At 48.3% G+C, this 17,926-nt stretch overlaps 1 protein-coding gene across 2 annotated transcripts in view; it reads left to right on the forward strand.

Annotated features, from left to right (window-relative positions):
• Positions 1-8,668: 8,668 nt before the first annotated feature.
• TARBP1 (TAR (HIV-1) RNA binding protein 1) overlaps positions 8,669-17,926 on the forward strand; it is a 90,835-nt gene continuing 81,577 nt past the window's right edge. For both annotated transcript variants that reach the window (XM_032841142.1, XM_032841143.1), the window contains exons 1-3: positions 8,669-9,628; positions 15,024-15,121; positions 16,537-16,606. In XM_032841142.1, the coding sequence (XP_032697033.1) occupies positions 8,692-9,628; positions 15,024-15,121; positions 16,537-16,606 (1,105 nt within the window). In that variant the 5' untranslated portion in view covers positions 8,669-8,691. The remainder of the gene's footprint in view (positions 9,629-15,023; positions 15,122-16,536; positions 16,607-17,926) is intronic.

Raw genomic sequence — 17,926 nt, forward strand, 5'->3', positions numbered from 1 at the left:
TGTATCTGTTGGAGGTCTCCAGAGAAACAGAACCAACAGGATATACGTAGAATATATAGAGAGAAAGGAATTTTTTAAAGATTTTATTTATTTATTTGACAGAGAGCGAGAGAGCAAGAGCACAAGCAGGGCAGAGCAAGAAGCGGTTTCAGAGAGCCCGATGTGGGACTTGATCCCAGGACCCCGGGATCATGATCTGAGCTGAAGGCAGACACTTAACTGACGGAGCCACCCAGGCGACCCCAGAGAAAGAGACTTACAAGTTCTTTCACGTGATTCTGGAAGCTGACAAGTCCAAGTCTGCAGTGTGGGTCAGCAGGTGGGAGACAAGAGGGCCGGTGGTGCAGATGTGGTCTGAAAGCCATCTGCTGCAGTGTTTCTTCCTGCTTAGGGAGGCCCGTCTTTTTGTTCTAGTCAGGCCATCATCTGATTGGACGAGGCCCACCCACGATCTGCTTTACTCCAAGTTGGTCCACCTCATATTCATCTCAACCAAAAACAACTCTCACGCTGACACATCAAATTAACATCTTGTATGTGCACATGTATGTGCACAAGAAAGAGAACCCAGCAGAGGACATATTTCAGTGAAAGAAAAAAAAAATAGGTGCCCCACTGCCCAGGAACTAGGACCAAAGCTGGGAGCTGCATCGTGGAGCTGAGTGACATCTCTGGCATCTGTTTCATGGGCTGTAAACCACTCCTGCCCCAAACCAACAGGAAAAATAAACCCCACAATATCCTTGCCTGAAATCTTGAGAACTGTCTCCGTAGCTCACCTTAAAAGCTTTGTCCCACCCCCAATGAGGAATCAGCAGTATCTGCTTAATGGCCTCTGGCTCTGAGCCCAGGCACCAGCATTTAAATCCATATGCCAAACCCTCTCTAAGGACACCTACTTATCTATCAGGGAAAGGAAATTCCCAGTGCTTTGAGAAAAACCTCCTTGGGTAGCAGCTACTACTGAGGAGACTTTGATTGGCCTGGTATGTCCAGGTTCAGCTGAATGCAGCCTTTCGATGCTTATCACCAGGCAGCAAAATAAAGACAGTCCGTCAGGGATTTCACCTCCTTCCTTATTGCACACGCAGCGGTGAAAGCCCCTCCCACGCTCGCAGGCTGGCGTTGGCCTTGGTGTTGGCCGGAACTCTCTCCGCCTCAGTCTCCCTGCGGTGACGTGCTGCAAATCCTCCTTTAACAGGATCCTCGGGTGACGGTAGACCCTGCCATCGCCTCCCCGGGGCACAGCAGCAACAGAGGGAGAGATGCTGACAGCAAGAGCCAAGCTTGAGAATTCTGACTTTTGCCTTGGAAAAGGGGTGAGCACGCTTTGTCCTGCTCCCTGCGCCTGCGGAACTCCTATGCCCGCCCGGGGAGGAGCGCGGCCTCAGTGGGGCATTGGGCCCTCAGGAGAGCAGGGAAGGATGCTTCTGTAGAACGCCTTCTGTTTGCAGAAAACCAAAAATGGAGAGGAAAGGATCTAGCGGTAGGAGCAAAGACAATTGTTTTTCTCTTTTATATAAAGCTCTTAGATTGTGTTTAAAAGATAAACTGATAAAAAATTTCACAGCCCTCATAGCATCTCAGTGTTCCATTGGGATCTTAGGGGAGACAACACATGGCATACTGGGAGTGAACGTGTCCGTCCTGGGGACTGCTGTGAACACGGTCACACCTCCTTCTCTCCCCTCAGTGAGGCCAATGACTCTCTCTCTCTCTCTCTCTCTCTCTCTCAGTTCTTCACGCTTCTCCTTTTCTGCATCTTCAAATGGGCGAGGCGGCCTACGGCAGAGGCAAGACAGTGTCTGTCTCCCATCGGCTGATTTGCTGAGTGTCCAAAGGATGGCTTGTCCCCAGATAGTGAAGTTTTCTTTGTCTCCCTTCCTCCCCTAGTTTCCTGTGAATATCTACCATGAGAGGGAGGAAGTGCATGAGGGAGCCATTCTCAGCCAGCTCGTGGAGCTTTCCAGAAAAAATATGGATGCTGTGCCTCATGCTCTGAGTTTCTGGTTTGATTGCTCCAGAGTGAGGCCAGGCGTCCTGTGTGAGCAGGTTGCTCTGGGGGTCCAGGACGCCTGGTGATTCTCCTTGGCACCAAGCTGAAAGCCAACAGATTCTGGGGGAGGCCCACACTAGGGAGGGTCTTACTTCCGAGAAAGGCAGAGCTGGAAGGCACGTCTTCATGGGACGCCCAGGGCAGGCCCCTCCCAAACTTCGCCCAGACCACGCACTTGAGTACGAGCTGAGAACAAGGAAGAATGGATGCCCAGGACGACCGTGTCGTGTCCTTTTGAATGGGGCCATGAGTCCCAGGGCTTAGCACAGCAAATGTGGGGTTCGAGGGAGAAATGACTGTGGCACTTGGTCAGAAAGTCTCAGCCCTGAAAGAGCAAGAGGCTCGGATCTGATAGAGGCAGTGATAGGAAATAACGTGCAGCCGGGTGGGAGCTCTGCTTCCGGTACAAGTGTTTGACTGCGAGGATGGAGAACTCAATGAGACATATTCAAGCAGACACGGCTCATTTTTCTCATATAATACTAAGTCCCGAAACAGCTACTTTCAGCAGTGGCTGAGCAGCTCCGAGAAAGCCAGGTTCTTCCCAAGCTGAACACCTCGCACGTGTTCTCTGATGGGCTTGACATGGCTCCAGTGGTCCCGGGCGCACACTGTGTTCAGGCGAGAAGCAGTAGAGGCAGGCTAGGGCAGTGACAGTCTTTCTTTTTTTATCAGAAAGCAAAACCTTTGGGACTCCTGGGTGGCTCAGTCGGTGAAACATCTACCTTCAGCTCAGGTCACGGTCCCAGGGTCCTGGGATCAAGTCCCTGATCAGGCTCCTTGCTCAGCGGGGAGTCTGCTTCTCCCTCTGCCTGCCGCTCCCCCTGCTTGTGCACTTTTTCTCTCTCTCTTTCTCTGACAAATAAATAAATATAATCTTCAAAGAAAGCAAATGCTTTCCCAGACATATAGCTAGTGGACTTCTGCTGAGGTCTCTTTGTCAAGGACAAGGACACGAGCCAGCCCCCATCACCTAACTCTAAGGAAAGGAAAGTAGGGAACAAGATTGCCCTGCTGGCTTCCTAAGCATAAGCCATTCTCTGGAGGGGGTGGGGGGAGGTTAACACACCATCGTCCAGAACAAAATCAGGGTTTTGTGAGCAAGGAAGAAGAGAGGATAGATATTATATAAACAACTAATGGTATCTGCCACAGATCCCCAAAGGGAATTCGAGGCTTCTGGATATCCGCCTTCACGTAATCCTACTCCTGGTCCGGCTACAGCAATTTTCTCCATGCAGATTCTCTGAGGACTTTCATGGGACACATCACAAGGCAAAAAATAAAAAAATCTCAGACAGAACCTCTCAAGCAGCTCCCTCCCATTCTTAGGCTCTCCGAGGTAAACGGCTGAAGGCTCCAGCTGACATCTTGCCAGTGGTGGCTCTCCTTTCCTTCTAGATGTGTCTTCCACTTTGCAACTGCAAACATCAAGGACGGAAAAGCACACCGCCTTGACAACGGCACCGTCTTCTACCGGAGAAACGTCAGCTTCTAACCAGATCTGCCCATCCATCCCAGAGCATGCGTGCATACGAGACGCAGGCATGTAAAAAAACTTTTTCGGTGTGTTGTGAGCCCTGTGTACCTATCTCTGGAAGGCTGTTCATCCTTCACTGTTTTCCGTGGCTATCTGTCACGCACAGGATTGGGGTGCTCTGGCTCACTGGGTCAAGGAAAGACCCAGTTAAGTACCTTCAGGAACTTCAGCAGCAGCAAACAGGGAGTTCGCACCAACACTCCTCTAAGGAAGAGACATTTAAGAAAACATTGACCTGGATGACTTTCCCTAACGGGCACTTCCCCATTCACCTCTCTTCGTTACCTTCCAAAGAGGAAGCGGTATTCATTGTAAATTGGAAACGGGAGAAGAGTCAGGATTAAAACTCAGAGGAACTGCCAAACCATCCCATTTATAAGGGCACTATTTCAGCTTAGAAGGGAATCCAGGATATCCATCTTTAGAGAGCTCATGGGAAGATTTAAAATATATGGCATCGGCAACTGATGCCTAAATCTGAATGATTTGTGTGTTGCAGCCCATTTCGTGAGAGCATAAGCGAGGGGGTCATTCGGCTGTGAGCAGGGAGCACATCCCGTGGCCATCGCCAGACGCTTGCATCCATCAGACAAAGCACAGGCAGAGTCTCTTTCTCAGGAGCAGACACGTTCATCGTTCATCGCTGGAGGAAACAGCAGGTGGCAAGCTTTGGGTGTAAAGGATGCAGGACAGAATGCTGAATACATGAATCCTGGAGCTAAAGTAGCTAAGAAAGCAGGAGAGACTGTGACACTTGCCTCCACTGGCACCTGCTTTTGCTGGTGCTAGATAACTGCTAGTCATAAACTCTATTCACTTACGGAGGAAGCAGGGAAATGGCAAGGATTAGGGACAGCAAAGGATTCTAAACCCCATTCTATCACTCGCAACCGACCATTCACCTTTGCAAGGATGAGGAGGGGTACGTAGCTGGAGATTCTGGGTCTCCTCTACCAGAGCAGCGATTTATTACACGTTGATCCAAGCCACAAGGATGTCAGCTCGCAGAGGCTCATGTTTCAAGAGTAATTGTGTCACTGCGAATTTTCTGACTGTTGGATTTATCTGACTGTCACCACAAAATACTGAATTCTTACTTATCCAGGTTCGAGCACTCACTGCAGGGTTACTATGTTTCTGGTACTTTGTTTGGTGTGTAGGATACAAAATGAATTAAAGTGCAACCCTGATTCTTAAGGTGTCCATAGGCTGCGGCAGAAACAAACACATTCATCCATTCACACAATAGTTTACTGAGCGGTTGCTCCAGACACTAGCAGGGGCTGTGAGACAGTTAACCTGACACGTTCATTGTGTACTTCTCTCTCTTGATGTTTTAGAGCAGGGTGCGTGGCTTTGAGCCAGCTTGGCTGCTTTTTTTGTCATGTGACTTTGGGCAAATTCCTTAACCTCCCCCATTCTTGGTTTCCTCTTCCATAAAATGAGAAAAATAATAGCACATCATTTATGAGTTGTCTTGAGGGTTAAATGTATTAATACATATAGAAAAATATTACCACGTCTTCTTTATAGTAAATATGATGGGTAACTGTTAGCCACTATTATTGCTACAGTGGAAGGTTTGGAGAATACACAAGTAGAAGCTGGTATGATTCGGGGCATTGGGAGTGGCTTATTGGAAATGCCCTGTAATTTGGGTCTTCATGGAGGAATTAGAGATGGTCAGCCCGTTAGTAAGCATTTCTCTCTTTTCTTAAGGATTTATTTATTTGAGAGAGAGGGAGCGAGAGTGCATGCGTGCGAGTTGGAGTGGGGGGAGCAGAGGGAGAGAGAGAATTGTAAGCAGATTCTCTGGTCAGCATGGAGCCCTCCTTGGGGATCGATCTCACGACCCATGATATCATGACCCGAGCTGAAATCAGGAGTTGGGCCCTTAACTGAGCCACTCAGGTGCCCCTCAATAGCGTTTCTTGAGCACGAAGTAGGTAGAGGAGCATGTGCTGGGATTAGTGTGATTAAAGACAATAACCTCATACCTTCTCCCCACCACCCCTGGCCCTCAAATTGCTCACGGTGAAAGGCAGCTGGAAACATAAACCTGAGATTACATCACAACACGACAAACGCAGTGTTAGTGATATGCGAGGATGCTCTGGGAATTTGGAAGAGGGTCGGTCACCTGCCTAAGCGGGGGGTGGGTGTTGTTGGTGGGAGTGAGGTGTTAAGAAATGACTGTTGGGAGAGGTGACATTTGAACAGTGCCCCGAAAGGAACTGTGTCCAGTCTTGTGGAGTAGAGGTAAGGGATCTCCGGATGATGGAAGGGCTTTTGAAAGGGCAAAGTGAGAGCACGTGGCGTGTTTTAGGGACTTCCCAATCCAGGTGTATATGGGGCACGTGGGAGATGGGGCTGGAGAAGTCGGAAGGGGCCACCTCACAAGGCATCTTGGATGTCACATTAAAATAGTGAAACATCATTCTGAGGGCTGTGGCCACCAGTGGTTTGGTTTCAGGAAGAGCATCTTGGTAGCAGCATGGAGCGTGTATTGGAGTGGAGAGTGATCTCGGTGGGAGGCTGCTGCTGTTATCTTAGTAAGAAAAGAGAACAGCCGAAAACTAAGGTATTGGTTGGGGACAAAGAGGGGGGACACTAGAATTTTAGAAATACTTGGGAAGAAGTAAGGATGCTGGGGGAATGAGGACAATGGCTTAAGTTTGTAAAAGTGTAAAGTCAGACTGATGCCTGGGTATGCCAATGGAGACGTCTGGCAGGCAGTTGGGTAGATAGGTTGGGGGCTCAGGAGAGAGATCTGGGCAGGAGATACGGATTTTTTCTGATCATTAGCACGTCAATGGTAGTCCAATCTCCAGTTTTAATGAAGTTACTCCAGTAAAATTTATAAAGTGAGAAGAACAGGGGCCTGGAGATGTAACTGTGGAAACAGGTCAGGAGGGGGAAGAGGAGTCTTTCTTCAAAGAGGTGGAGAAAAGAAAACAGGAAGAAGCTACGTCATGAGAAAATGAGACCTGGAGGAAGACAGCGCTTCAGGAAAAGGAAATCCTTAACCATCAAGGACGGAAAAGGCAGCTCTGTAGTTAGGAGACCACTTGCCCACCATGTTCTGCGTGACTGGAACACGGGGCACAGTAGGGGGAATTCGCTAGGAGGCTGGTTGGCTTTCAACAGAGGCTGAGAAGCCTTCAGTGCACGTTCTGGAGCTGGGCTTTAGTCTGTAGGTAACAAGGCACGAAACATAGGCCAACTTATGAATATGTTTCTAATAAGTCATTTTTAAAAACTGAGGTAAAGCTTACATGCACTGAAATGTCTAGATCTCAAGGATTCTTTTCAAGGAGTTTTGACAAGTGTGAAACCTGTGTGACCGACACCCTAATCAAGAAAAATATTTCCATTACCTCAGAAAGTTCCCTGGTGCCCTGTTCTGTTTTAATTTCCACTTCCTGTAGGCAAGTACCATTCTCATTTCTACCCAAAAGATTACTTGTGTCTATTCTTGAACTTCACATACATGGAATCATGCAGTGTGTAAACCTTGTTCTCTGGCTTCTTTTGTTCAACATAATGTTTTTGAGATTTACCCATGTTCTTGCACGCATTAGTAATTTGCTATGGCTGAACAACAAGCATTATTATACGAGCAGATCACAATTTATCTGTTCCTCCATCAAGGGACATTTCGGTTGTGATAAACTTTTGGTAATAATGACTAATGTTGGCAACAACATTCCTGTACAAACATTTCTGTCGTAATATGTTTTCATTTATTTTAAGCAAATATCCGGGGTGGAGGTATAAATGTCATTAGAGACAGCCTCCCAAAGTGAGTCCTTGGCTCTTTTCAATCTTTGAAGTTTTAGCTATTCAAAGGGGTGTGGAAAGGTATCTTTTTGATGGTTTAATTTGCATTTCTCTAACAACGAATACTGAACACCTTTTCAGAGGTCTGCATTTGCATGTCTTCATTTGATAGTTTTGTCCATTTTTGTTTATTAGGCATATGAGAAGTGTATCTTGAAGGCAATTGAAATTTATTCTGAGTGGGTTTACCATAGAAGCATTTGTGCATTCTGTCAATGAAGAAAATGGACAGAAAGATGGGAAAAAATCTTGCATCCATGGTGTTTAGTAACTTTAAATTTAGATAACTTTAAGTTACATAAAATCCAAAACATAAAATGACTTTATGTAAAAGTAACCTTAACTTTAAGTAACTTTAAATTATACTTTATCAATTATATTTATTACATGTCAAACTTTTTGAAGGTGGGGTATTATTTTCTCCATTCACTATGGGCGAGATCTCTACGGTTAGAAGGCAAAGAAAACCCATGTCACAGATTCAGTTTGCCTGGGAACCAAATCAGTAAGATCCATGCTAAACCGAGACTTTGTTTTTGTCTGTAGTAGTAGATGCTGTCACAAACACAGAAAATACATGGATGGTCAGTTTTTGAGATTGCACAGGGGAACACAAGCACTGTGTAGAAACATCTGCATGCCACAGTCAGCTTTGGACACTGACTGCAAAGGCCGGGGTGGGCCTCTTTTTTTCAGCCCTGCCTGTCGCTAACACATAGCTAAAGTAGTTTTCAGGGCCTCTGAACCATTCTCACGTTTTCAGGATTTTGTTTTTGTTTTTGTTTTTGTTTTTTTGGTTTGGGGTTTTTTTTGCAAGTGTCCGGAATCCATTCCAGACCCACTGTGTCAATCTCTTTGGGCGGGGGGGGGGGGGGGCAGCCTGTGCCTTTTTGGAAAATAAGCTCCTAAGTGGCTGAGAGCTGCCCTCAGGTGTACCTCTGGCCTGAGCTCTCAGGAACACCTGGTTGATTTAGGGCCCCGGCAGGCCAATCTCCAATTAGGAACCGGTGGAGCTGGAGCGCGCACTACAGCATCTTTTAACGAGGGGCACCTTTCTTCTAAAAAACAGTGAGGGTGGGGCGAGGGGCACCCGCTGCATACGGTGTAGCTGACACGTGCCCAGGGCGCGCGCGGAGCGGGACGGGGCGGGGCCGCAGCCCCCTCCCAGCGGGCGCCCGGGCACCGCGCACGCGCACGTACTCGCGCACGCCCGTCGTTTGGGCGCCGGGTGGCCGCGGCGGGGCGCGCGCGGTAAATGGAGCGGGTCCTCGCGGAAACGCTGCTATCCCAGAGCCGGGACCCTCGGGTCCTGCTCGGGGCGCTGTGCCGCGGGGAGGCGTCCGCGGAGCGCGTGGAGACGCTGCGCTTCCTGCTGCAGCGCCTCGAGGACGCGGAGGAGCGCGGTGGCGGCGGGGATGCGGGCGCGCTCCCGGAGGCGGCGCGCGAGGTCGCCGCCGGGTTCCTGGTGCCGCTGCTACGGGGCCTGCGTGGGCGCCCCGTGGGCGCCCCGGGCCCCGACCTGCCGCCCCGGGACCGCCGGCGCGTGCTGAGGGCCGCGACCGCCGCCTTGCGCTCGTGCGCCCGCCTCGCCGGGGGCCCGCAGCTGGCGGCCGCCCTGGCGGAGGAGGCGCTGCGTGACCTTGTGGCCCGGGGGCCCGCGGCCGGCGCGGAGGCGGCGGTGGAGGTGCTGGCGGCGGTCGGGCCCTGCCTGCGGCCCCGCGAGGACGGGCCGCTCCTGGAGCGGGTGACGCAGGCCGCCCTCGCCTTGGCGCTGGGCGCCGACGGGGAGCGGGACGAGGCTGGGCCGGCGGAGGACGCGGCGGAGCTGGCGGCCGGGAGGCTGCTGCCGGCGCTGGGCCAGTGCGGCGGGGCGGCGCTGCGGGCCGTCTGGGCCGGGCTGGTCGCGGCCGGGGCGCCCTCGGGGCCGGGCCGCGTCGGGCCGCGGCTGCTGGTGCTGAGCGCCCTGGCCGAGAGGCTGCTGCCCGAGCTCGGCGCCGACCGCGGCCCCGGAGCGGGCGAGGAGGACCCCGACGCGCGGCGCTGCGGGCGCTTCTGGAGGACGGTGCAGGCGGGGCTGGCGCGGGCCCCCGACGCGCTGACGCGCAAGCGGGCGCGCTACCTGCTGCAGAGGGCGGTGGAGGTGTCGGCGGAGCGCGGCGCGCCCTGCGCCTGCGGCCCCTGGGAAGGAACCGGTACTGTCCTCCCCGCTTTCGTCCCAGCCCCCTTGGCCTTCGGGGTGGGGGGGGCTTCTTCCGAAACCGGCTCTCCGCCCTCTGTGCGTGTGTGTGTCCCGTAACCCCAAAGCCTGGAAACCTTGGGAACCTCGCCTCGGGGTGGTCTCCAGGCGACACGAATCTCAGCAGCTGCGAACAGTCCGCGCTTCCTCACCTTTCTGACCCAGAGCGGGGCTCAGCCCTGAGCCCGGGAATGGTGAGGAACGTGGCTGAGTCTGAGCAGGGTTTGACAGCCCCAATCTGAGCCATCTCGGGGTAGGTCCCTGCTCACAGGGAGGAAGGGCTCGCGTCCACCAAGTTGAAAGACCAGTGGGTTGGGTTGTGCACGGTACAATTCTGCCCTAGGAATCATCACACTCCGGGACTTTCCCTTGGTAGTTCTCTCTGTAAAATGTTTGGTCCTTAAGTCGTCCTTTGGAGGGTGTTTTTGCTATTGATTTAATAGGGTGAGTCCGATTTTAAGTAATTTTTAAAAAATCTTTTGAGACTATGCTTCCTACTCCTTGATGACAAAGCAAGAGTGGCCCAGCTACCAAGGACTCCCTTCAGTGTGGTACTTACTGTGGATTGGTTTGTTTGCTGAAATGTGGGAAAGTGCCCTTCAGTCATCTTTCTGAGCTGTCCAAGACCAAGATAGAATGATTCAAAATTGTCCCCATAGAGGGGCGCCTGGGTGGCTCAGTGGGTTGAGTCTCTGCCTTTCGCTCAGGTCATGATCTCAGGGTCCTGGGATCGAACCCCACATCGCGCTCTCTGGTCGGCTGGGATCCTGCTTCCCCCTCTCTCTCTGCCTGCCTCTCTGCCTACTTGTGATCTCTGTCTGTCAAATAAATAAAGTCTTTAAAAAAAGGAAAAGAAAAGTCCCCATAGATAATTTCTGCCTGTTTAACTGTACCCCCTCTTACTGGTAAGGGGTTTTTTGTTTGGTTGAAGTTGGGAGTAGATCTTCATGTTTGTCTACAAGGTTAGTAAATATTTTGGCAGTCCACAAAGTAGTGATCATCCAAGGAGAGTTTTCACCGGAGAACATTTTTTAAATGACCAAAATTGAAGTCATTTATTTTAAAGAGTCCTTCTACAGAGTTTTAAAGATGAGCGGTGGTCTCTGCTTCCTGCCCCTCGGAGAGCAACCACTTGTACCTCTTTGAGCTGATTATTTTGGACTTACCTCTGTGTCTTCCAATAATCTGGGTAAATCAACATCATTTGCCATCGTTACACTTCAGTTAAATGTAAGTTCAACATTTACAAAGTTATGACTGAAGATGTTCACAGATGACCCATGTAGTAAATTATGATTTTTTTCCCCCTTCCTGCAGGTTTTTTTCTGGAATTAGGTCATTTACAGATGACTTTTGTTTTCTCTATATTTATCATGAATTCAGCCTTGAAGTTAGCTCATCCTCTAAATCTTTCTTATACAAAGTCCAATCATTTTCTCCAAGACGTCTCTCCTACATTCCCCTTATAAGCTCAGCCTGATGTGTGGCTGCCAGTTCTCAGCTCTGCCCTCACCTGATGCCTGGCTTGGAATTCTCGTTTCCTGGAGTTCAAACTTTTATCTTTTTTGGTTTTCTCACTTGTTTTGGTGTAGGCATCATCCAGAGATAAAAAATTTTTATCAGAGCATGTCTGATAGGTTTTTAAAGATTATTTAGAGAGCGAGAGAGCAGGCGAGCTGGGGTTGGGAGAGGGACAAGCAGACTCCCTGCTGAGCGTGGACCCCCCCCCCCCCCACCCAACCCGACATGGGGCTCCATTCCAGGACCCCGAGATTATGACCAGAGCCTAAAGCAAGAGTCGGATGCTTAACCTTCCAAGCCACCCAGGCGCCCCTGATGTGTTATTCTTTCTTTTATTTCCATCTGACACTTAATTTCCATTCCCTGAAAATGCCCAGCTGTTCACACAGGTTGTCTACCTTCTCCCCTAGATCCCTTAACATGTGAGTTGTAATCCTGTATGAGTCCTCTGCACGAGCCATCTCTGAGTTTGGTTTTGTTTTTTATCTCTGGGCAAGGGTGTCACTCTCGTCAGTAGAGTGAAATGGATCTCTGTGTCTAGGGATGGGCGCCCTCCTCTTCTTTGAGGCCATTAGTGTTGGGGGTTGGGTCACGCGAGTTTATGGTGAAGCTGGATTTGGGTCTTGCTGCCATGGCTGTGGGGTGTTTCTCCCTTGGGCTTAGTGGGAAGCCGGGAGTCCCTAAAGGATTTTCCTCTGTGTTCTTGTCTTCTGAAGACTTTGATGCTAACACCACAGTTGGGGTCCTTCCCTCAAGGGTAGATGGCTGATGTCCATTACTTGGTACAAGGCTTGAGATGGTCGAGGGGGTGGTACTTTTCATCTCTTCTGCTCCATCCTCTTCTTAGGCCCGGTGTGCCCGAACCTCAGGCTTCCATCCAGCTCCCTCGGTGGCATATAACCTTGTGTCCTACTTGGTGAAGGGTGTAGAGTTCCCTCACCCTCTCCCGTGGTGGCTGCATTCTGCTCCTGCCTGTGGTAGGACTTGACCGCTGGTTCCCTGCCCTTCCCCACGGCAGCAGACCTGCTTTGTATCCCCCCCCCACCCCGGGATTCTGTGCATGAGGGGTTTCCTCCCGTTGGTACAGGGTTGAGTGAGCGGGTTTTCTCTCCATCTCCCAGGGCGGCCAATGTTTGCCTGGTGTTGGGACAGGGACAGGCGTGGGGATGTGGCAGGGTTTCCTCCAGGGGCAGACAGCTTTGGTATCCTGTTTGAGGAGGATCCTGGGGGCAGACAGGCTTCAGCACTTGACCACCACCTTGTACTGGTGTAGGGCTGGGCTGGCCTGTTTCGGTTAGTCCCGCCGTCCTCTCAGACCTGCTCCTGCCCTGCACGCCTGTGCTCCAGTCTCTTGCCTTTCCCGCCGTCTTCCTCAGATCACTTGGGGGGATGCCTAAGGAAGAGAGCTGGTGAGTGGTTGCGGACTCCCTTGGGGTTCCCGGGGTTCTAGGTTGTCAAGCCCACACCTCGCCTTGGAAGAAACTCAACAAACCTTCATTGGGCTCTTTTTTAAAAAAAGATTTTATTTTAGATCGAGAGAGAGCTTGAGCAGGGGGAGAGGGAGAGAATCAGACTCCGCACTGAGCATGTGGGGCTCAATCCCATGACCCTAAGATCATGGCCTGAGTGGAACCCAAGAGACAGACACTTAACCAACTGCGCCACCCAGGTGCCCCTGCTTGTTTTTTTTTTTTTTTTTAAACATTTTTGGTGACCACCTCTTCTTCCTGCTCTTGGCCAGAGATAGATTGAGTTCGAGTGTCTTGTGTGTTCTTAGAGGCCTTCTGCCCTGTGCACTTCCGATCCCCTGGAGGCATTGTCATCTCAGGTGTCAGGGTTTAGGACTGTGTGTCCAGCCTTTTCTCTCTGTCTGTATGGCAGGAATGTTCTTCTGTAGCTTTCTCTATCCTAAGTGGAAACTGAGACCAAGCTTGTCTAACTGCCTCTGTTTTCCTGTCACATTTATTTATGGTTCGATGGAGGTGGGGGTGGAATTCTAGCTTAAAACACATTTCCATTCAGAATTTTGAAGGCACCGATCTATTATCTTAGGAACTTGAGCTTCCGGTGTTGCTGTCGAGCCTTCTGAAACCGTTCGGAATCGTGTTTGTTTGTACGTGTTCCATTTCTTCTGCACGGAAGTTAGTGGGCCCAGGCGCCTTCATTCTCAAGTTTCACAGTTTTGGTACCTGTCAGTTCTCATCCTTGCCCTGGGCACTCAGTGGACCTGGTCAGTCCGGAAATCATGATCTTCAGTTCTGAGAACTTTTCCTGAATTACTTTCTTTGCGCCCTTCCTTTCTGCTTTCGGTTCTCTTGTTGGATATTGAAGCTCCTGGACTGGTTATCAAAGCATCTTTTCTGTCCTGTTTCCTATGATTTTGTCTCCTGGTTCTAGTCCCTGGGTGACCCCCTCAACTTTATTTCCAGTCCTTTCTTTGAGTTTCTGGGTTTTTCTATCAAATTTCTATTCTCATGCGATCTTTTTTGTTCTTCTAATGTCTCCTTGTTAATCGTATCCTGTTCTCATGACAACATGAGGTTTTCTTCCTCTGGCATATTTTTGTTCTCTCCAAATCTCTGTTTGTTTTGGTCTTGATCTTTATGTGGCTGTTTCCCCAGATGGCTGGTGATCTTAGATACCTGCTTCTACTTAAGAATAAGGAACCAGTGGGGGGCCCGTGTGGCTCAATGGGTCGAGCTTCATCTCTTGGTTTCCGCTCAGGTCATGATCTCAGAGTCGTGGGTTTGGACCCTGCTTTGGGCTCCACACTTGGCCAGGAGTTGGCTTGAGGATTTCTCTTCCTCTCCCTCTGCCCTTCCTCCTGCTCGCTCGTGAGCTCTTTCTCTCTCTCTCAATAAATAAATCTTTAATTAAAAAAATGAATAAGGAACTCCAAATCCGCACACATAGGTGGTGCTTGCCGACCGTGAACTTCACGGCAAGGTGTTCTGGCTGAGCCCCACGGTACTGGGGAATCTCTGACAGTAGTATTTTCACGTCTTTCCTCTTGGGCTGGCCAGATTCCACGGAGACCTTCCAGTCTGTTGCTGCATAGTGAAGGCCAGACCAGCATCCTGGGACCTGAGGGGCTCCGGTGGTGGAAGGGGCAGGTAGAAGGGGTGGGGGGTCTCAGCATGCAAGGTGCATACATGTTCGCTTACTCTCGACCCTAGTAGGGTCCAATGCATCTCAATCTAGAGACCCACAAGTTTACCTTCTCCAGAGAATAAATTCCAGGCTTTTTCATGCTCAGAGCATAGGAAAGGGCACTGAGGATCTGTTTCTTAACACACCAAACAAAATTCTTTTTAGTTTAGCCTTGCTTTCCCCCTCCACTTACGAAGTAACTTTTGTTCCTTAGGTCTGGAGAGCTGAGTTCAAGTGTAAATTGGGTTTCTTCTTGGCTTTCCATGTGCCACTTTATGTTCACTTTTACTGAGTGCGCTTGGTTTTTCTCTGATCTTCAAACTAAGTTTCACTGGTGTTGGCTTCTGGGTTTTTGCCATTCTTTGGGGTTTTTGCCTTTGAAAAGTCCTTGACTATTATCGTGAGGTTCTTAAGGAGAGAAAGTGGGGTTTAAGTGTTCAAATCCGTGACCCTTGGCCGAGAACGCTGAAACAATAATTGTAGTTAAAATAAAAACAAAAACAAAAACCTTTTGAGATTCTTGTTAGCCCAAGCCTACTCTCTAGGCTTTGATACAGGGATGCCCTCCATTATTAGAGGATACAGTATTGGCTAATGGTGGCATTATTTTTAAAATGTCTTTAAGAAAACTATGAAATCTACAAAAGAAGGAACTAATTTTCCTTTTTAAACCCTATCAGGCCCAAGTCTGTTTTGGTGGTCTGAGAAGAAGAAAGATGAGCTGCTAAAGTTTTGGGAAAACTATATTTTAATTATGGAAACTCTAGAAGGAAATCAGGTAAGAGTTTTCGTATTTTATCAGATCCTGTGTAGATGGAGTTTTAGTTTTTTTCAAACAGACTATAAAGGCAATGCAGGAAGACCAATTTGGGTAAAGCATAATAAGATACAAATGTACTTTGTTTTCTGGCATAAATTTAATTTAAAGCTGAATGTTAACTCAGGAATTAAAGCATACTTTTAATTGACTTAAATTGTCACTTGAAGAGTTTTAGTCTTACTTGCTCTGCCCTCGACATTTACTTCTGAAGTGAAGTTTTTAGTTTCTCAACGTTATATAATCTTCAAAGAAATAGACTTAGGAAAATGTTACTTAAGGCAACTTGAGGTAGATTCTTAAGTAAATAATTGCCCTTTAATTTTGTAGGCCTGCCTGCCTTCCTTTCTTCCTTCTTTCCTCCTTCCTTCCTGTTTTAGTTCTTAGAGCTGTGTGTACTAGTCCTACAAGTGGGAACCTGAAAAATCATTTTCAGTTAACTTTGAATTAGTTTTTGTAGAATGTTTTAAGTTGAACTCAGTCTCTTAAGATGACTAGTACAGTGGTTAGCTAGTACAGTGGTTCTTAACTAGTGGTTCTTAAGCTAGTACAGTGGTTCTCAACCTTTAACATTCCTTAGAATTACCTAGATGGCTTGTTAAAGTACAAATCGCTGGGTCTGGTCCCCAGAGATTCTGATTCAGGCGGTGTGGGGGCGGGGCCAGGAAGTCAGGTGTTTCACCAGTTCCCAGATGATGCCTCTGCCGCTGGGGCAATCACTCCTGGAGACCCAGGGTGGTGCAGGGCCTCCCGTTCTGTCAGCTGCAGATCTCTGCGGGTCTGGCGGTCCCGGTACTCATTGTTAGCTATCACCCCAAGTGTGCACCAGGCCTTGTTCGTGGACTGAAAGAATTACTCACTTGCTAAATGTACATGAGGAATAAAGAAAGCATTTCCAAATTCAAATACATTTTTACAGTTTTCCTTTATCAGTAGATGCATAAGACTCCATAATTTATTAGAAACTCTAATTTACCTACATTTGGCTATAGTAGTCTGGCCCTACTCTACATGTGACCTTGAACATCCCTTGAGTGCCTCAAGAGAATGTTTTTTTGCCCTCTTTGTAATCTGTTGGTATTATCAGCCCTGCCTATTTCCCAGGGCAGTTGAGGATTACATGACATAACGCTTTATGATAACACTGTACAAATGTGACGTTACTGTCACCATAACCTAGGTCCTGCTCATTAGCTTTGCCACACTCAGTCTCATAGCCGGAATTCATAGGATATAAAAACCGGAAGAATCAGGCACCTTCTGCGTAGTGGGGCTACTGTTGTACAATAGATGAAAGTAAGTTTCATCTGAATTTTTGAAGTTTATCTTAATTTTTAAAGGTTTTTATTTCATATTCTTTTTGTTTTTGTTTTCAGATCCACGTTATAAAGCCGGTTTTACCAAAGCTAAACAGTCTGTTTGAATATGCAGTGTCAGAGGAAAACGGTAATGGCTACTTGTATTTTGATTTGTATAACGTTTATAGCTTTTTTTCCTCCTTGATTTTGCAAATAACTCAACGCATTATAGAGAATCTGGAAAAACCTTCAAAGTGTAACAGGAGATATGCATCTGCTGCCACCAAGAGAACAGCTGTTCATATTCCAGATTCGTGCCTTCCGGACTGATGGTTCCTAACGTTCTGGCTTATCGAGCAGCGTGTCCAGATGCGTTTACCTGTATCCTGAAGTGGGCTTTGAGAACAAATCTTTAAATGAGTGCGCAGTCTGCCGTAATTTAGCAATATGGTTAATTTTGTAAACTTGTGATCACCGAGCATTTGAAACACTTACAGAAGGGAAGGAATAAGTAAAGCAAGCCCCACTGCCCAGCTTCAGCAGGGACCAGCCCATGGCCGGCCTCGACCCTCTGTACCCTCCCCCACCCCTCTGCCCGCCATTGATCCTGAAGCACACCCCAACCCCGACAGCAGACCCTGTTGTCTGAGGTCATTCGAGTGTGCACCCTTCACAGATGAGGGCTCTTTAGGAATGTTTTGATGATGGTATATTCTACATTTTTCATGATGGCTCTTTGGTGTTGTATATCAACTGCTCTCCATTCTTACTCTCTATCTCTGTTTCATTTTTCATTACTTTTTTGGGATTTCAGTTATTATTCTAGATCTTGTACTTTAAGGAAGATTCCAAGATACAATTTTAAGTGTGGTTGTTAAGCCTTTAATCAGTACTGTGTTTTGGGAGCTTTGTGGGAGAAATAGAAAGAAACTGGAGCTTCCTAACATTATTTCATGAGACTGGGCTTGTATCAACAAAAGAGCTAAATGCAGTTTTGTGTGTTTGGTTTGCATATGAATGATGAGCTGCTGCACTATTGTGTTTACCCACGAGAATTAACCTGGGTAAATGGATTTTAGTGCCGACTCCAGATAATTACAACTTTAATAGTTTGACCCCTCAGGAGCTGAGCTTTCCCCAGTAAGTCCTGTAGTTGTTTTCTGATACAGTGGGATTTTTCATAGACTCTGTCGTCCCCTGGGGCTAGAATTTAATTGAATCCTGTTGTGACTTCACTTATGCATTTACTAGTAAAATGATTCTCTTATTACCACGTTTTGCCCATGGCTCTTGGCAAACCAAATCAAATAACAGTGACAGGTATGGAAAAACTGCTATCGCCAAAGCATTGAACAAGCAAGCATCTTGGTGTGAATGACAAATAAAGGACCAGTTCATTTCTAGAATGCTGTGAGTTAAAAATGCTGAGTAAATTTTTTCTAGAAGAATTAAAAGGTATTTCAAAAGA

The sequence above is a fragment of the Lontra canadensis genome, unplaced genomic scaffold (genome assembly GCF_010015895.1).
Source record: "Lontra canadensis isolate GAN:19392208 unplaced genomic scaffold, GSC_riverotter_1.0 scaffold120, whole genome shotgun sequence".
NCBI classification, from domain to species: domain Eukaryota; kingdom Metazoa; phylum Chordata; class Mammalia; order Carnivora; family Mustelidae; genus Lontra; species Lontra canadensis.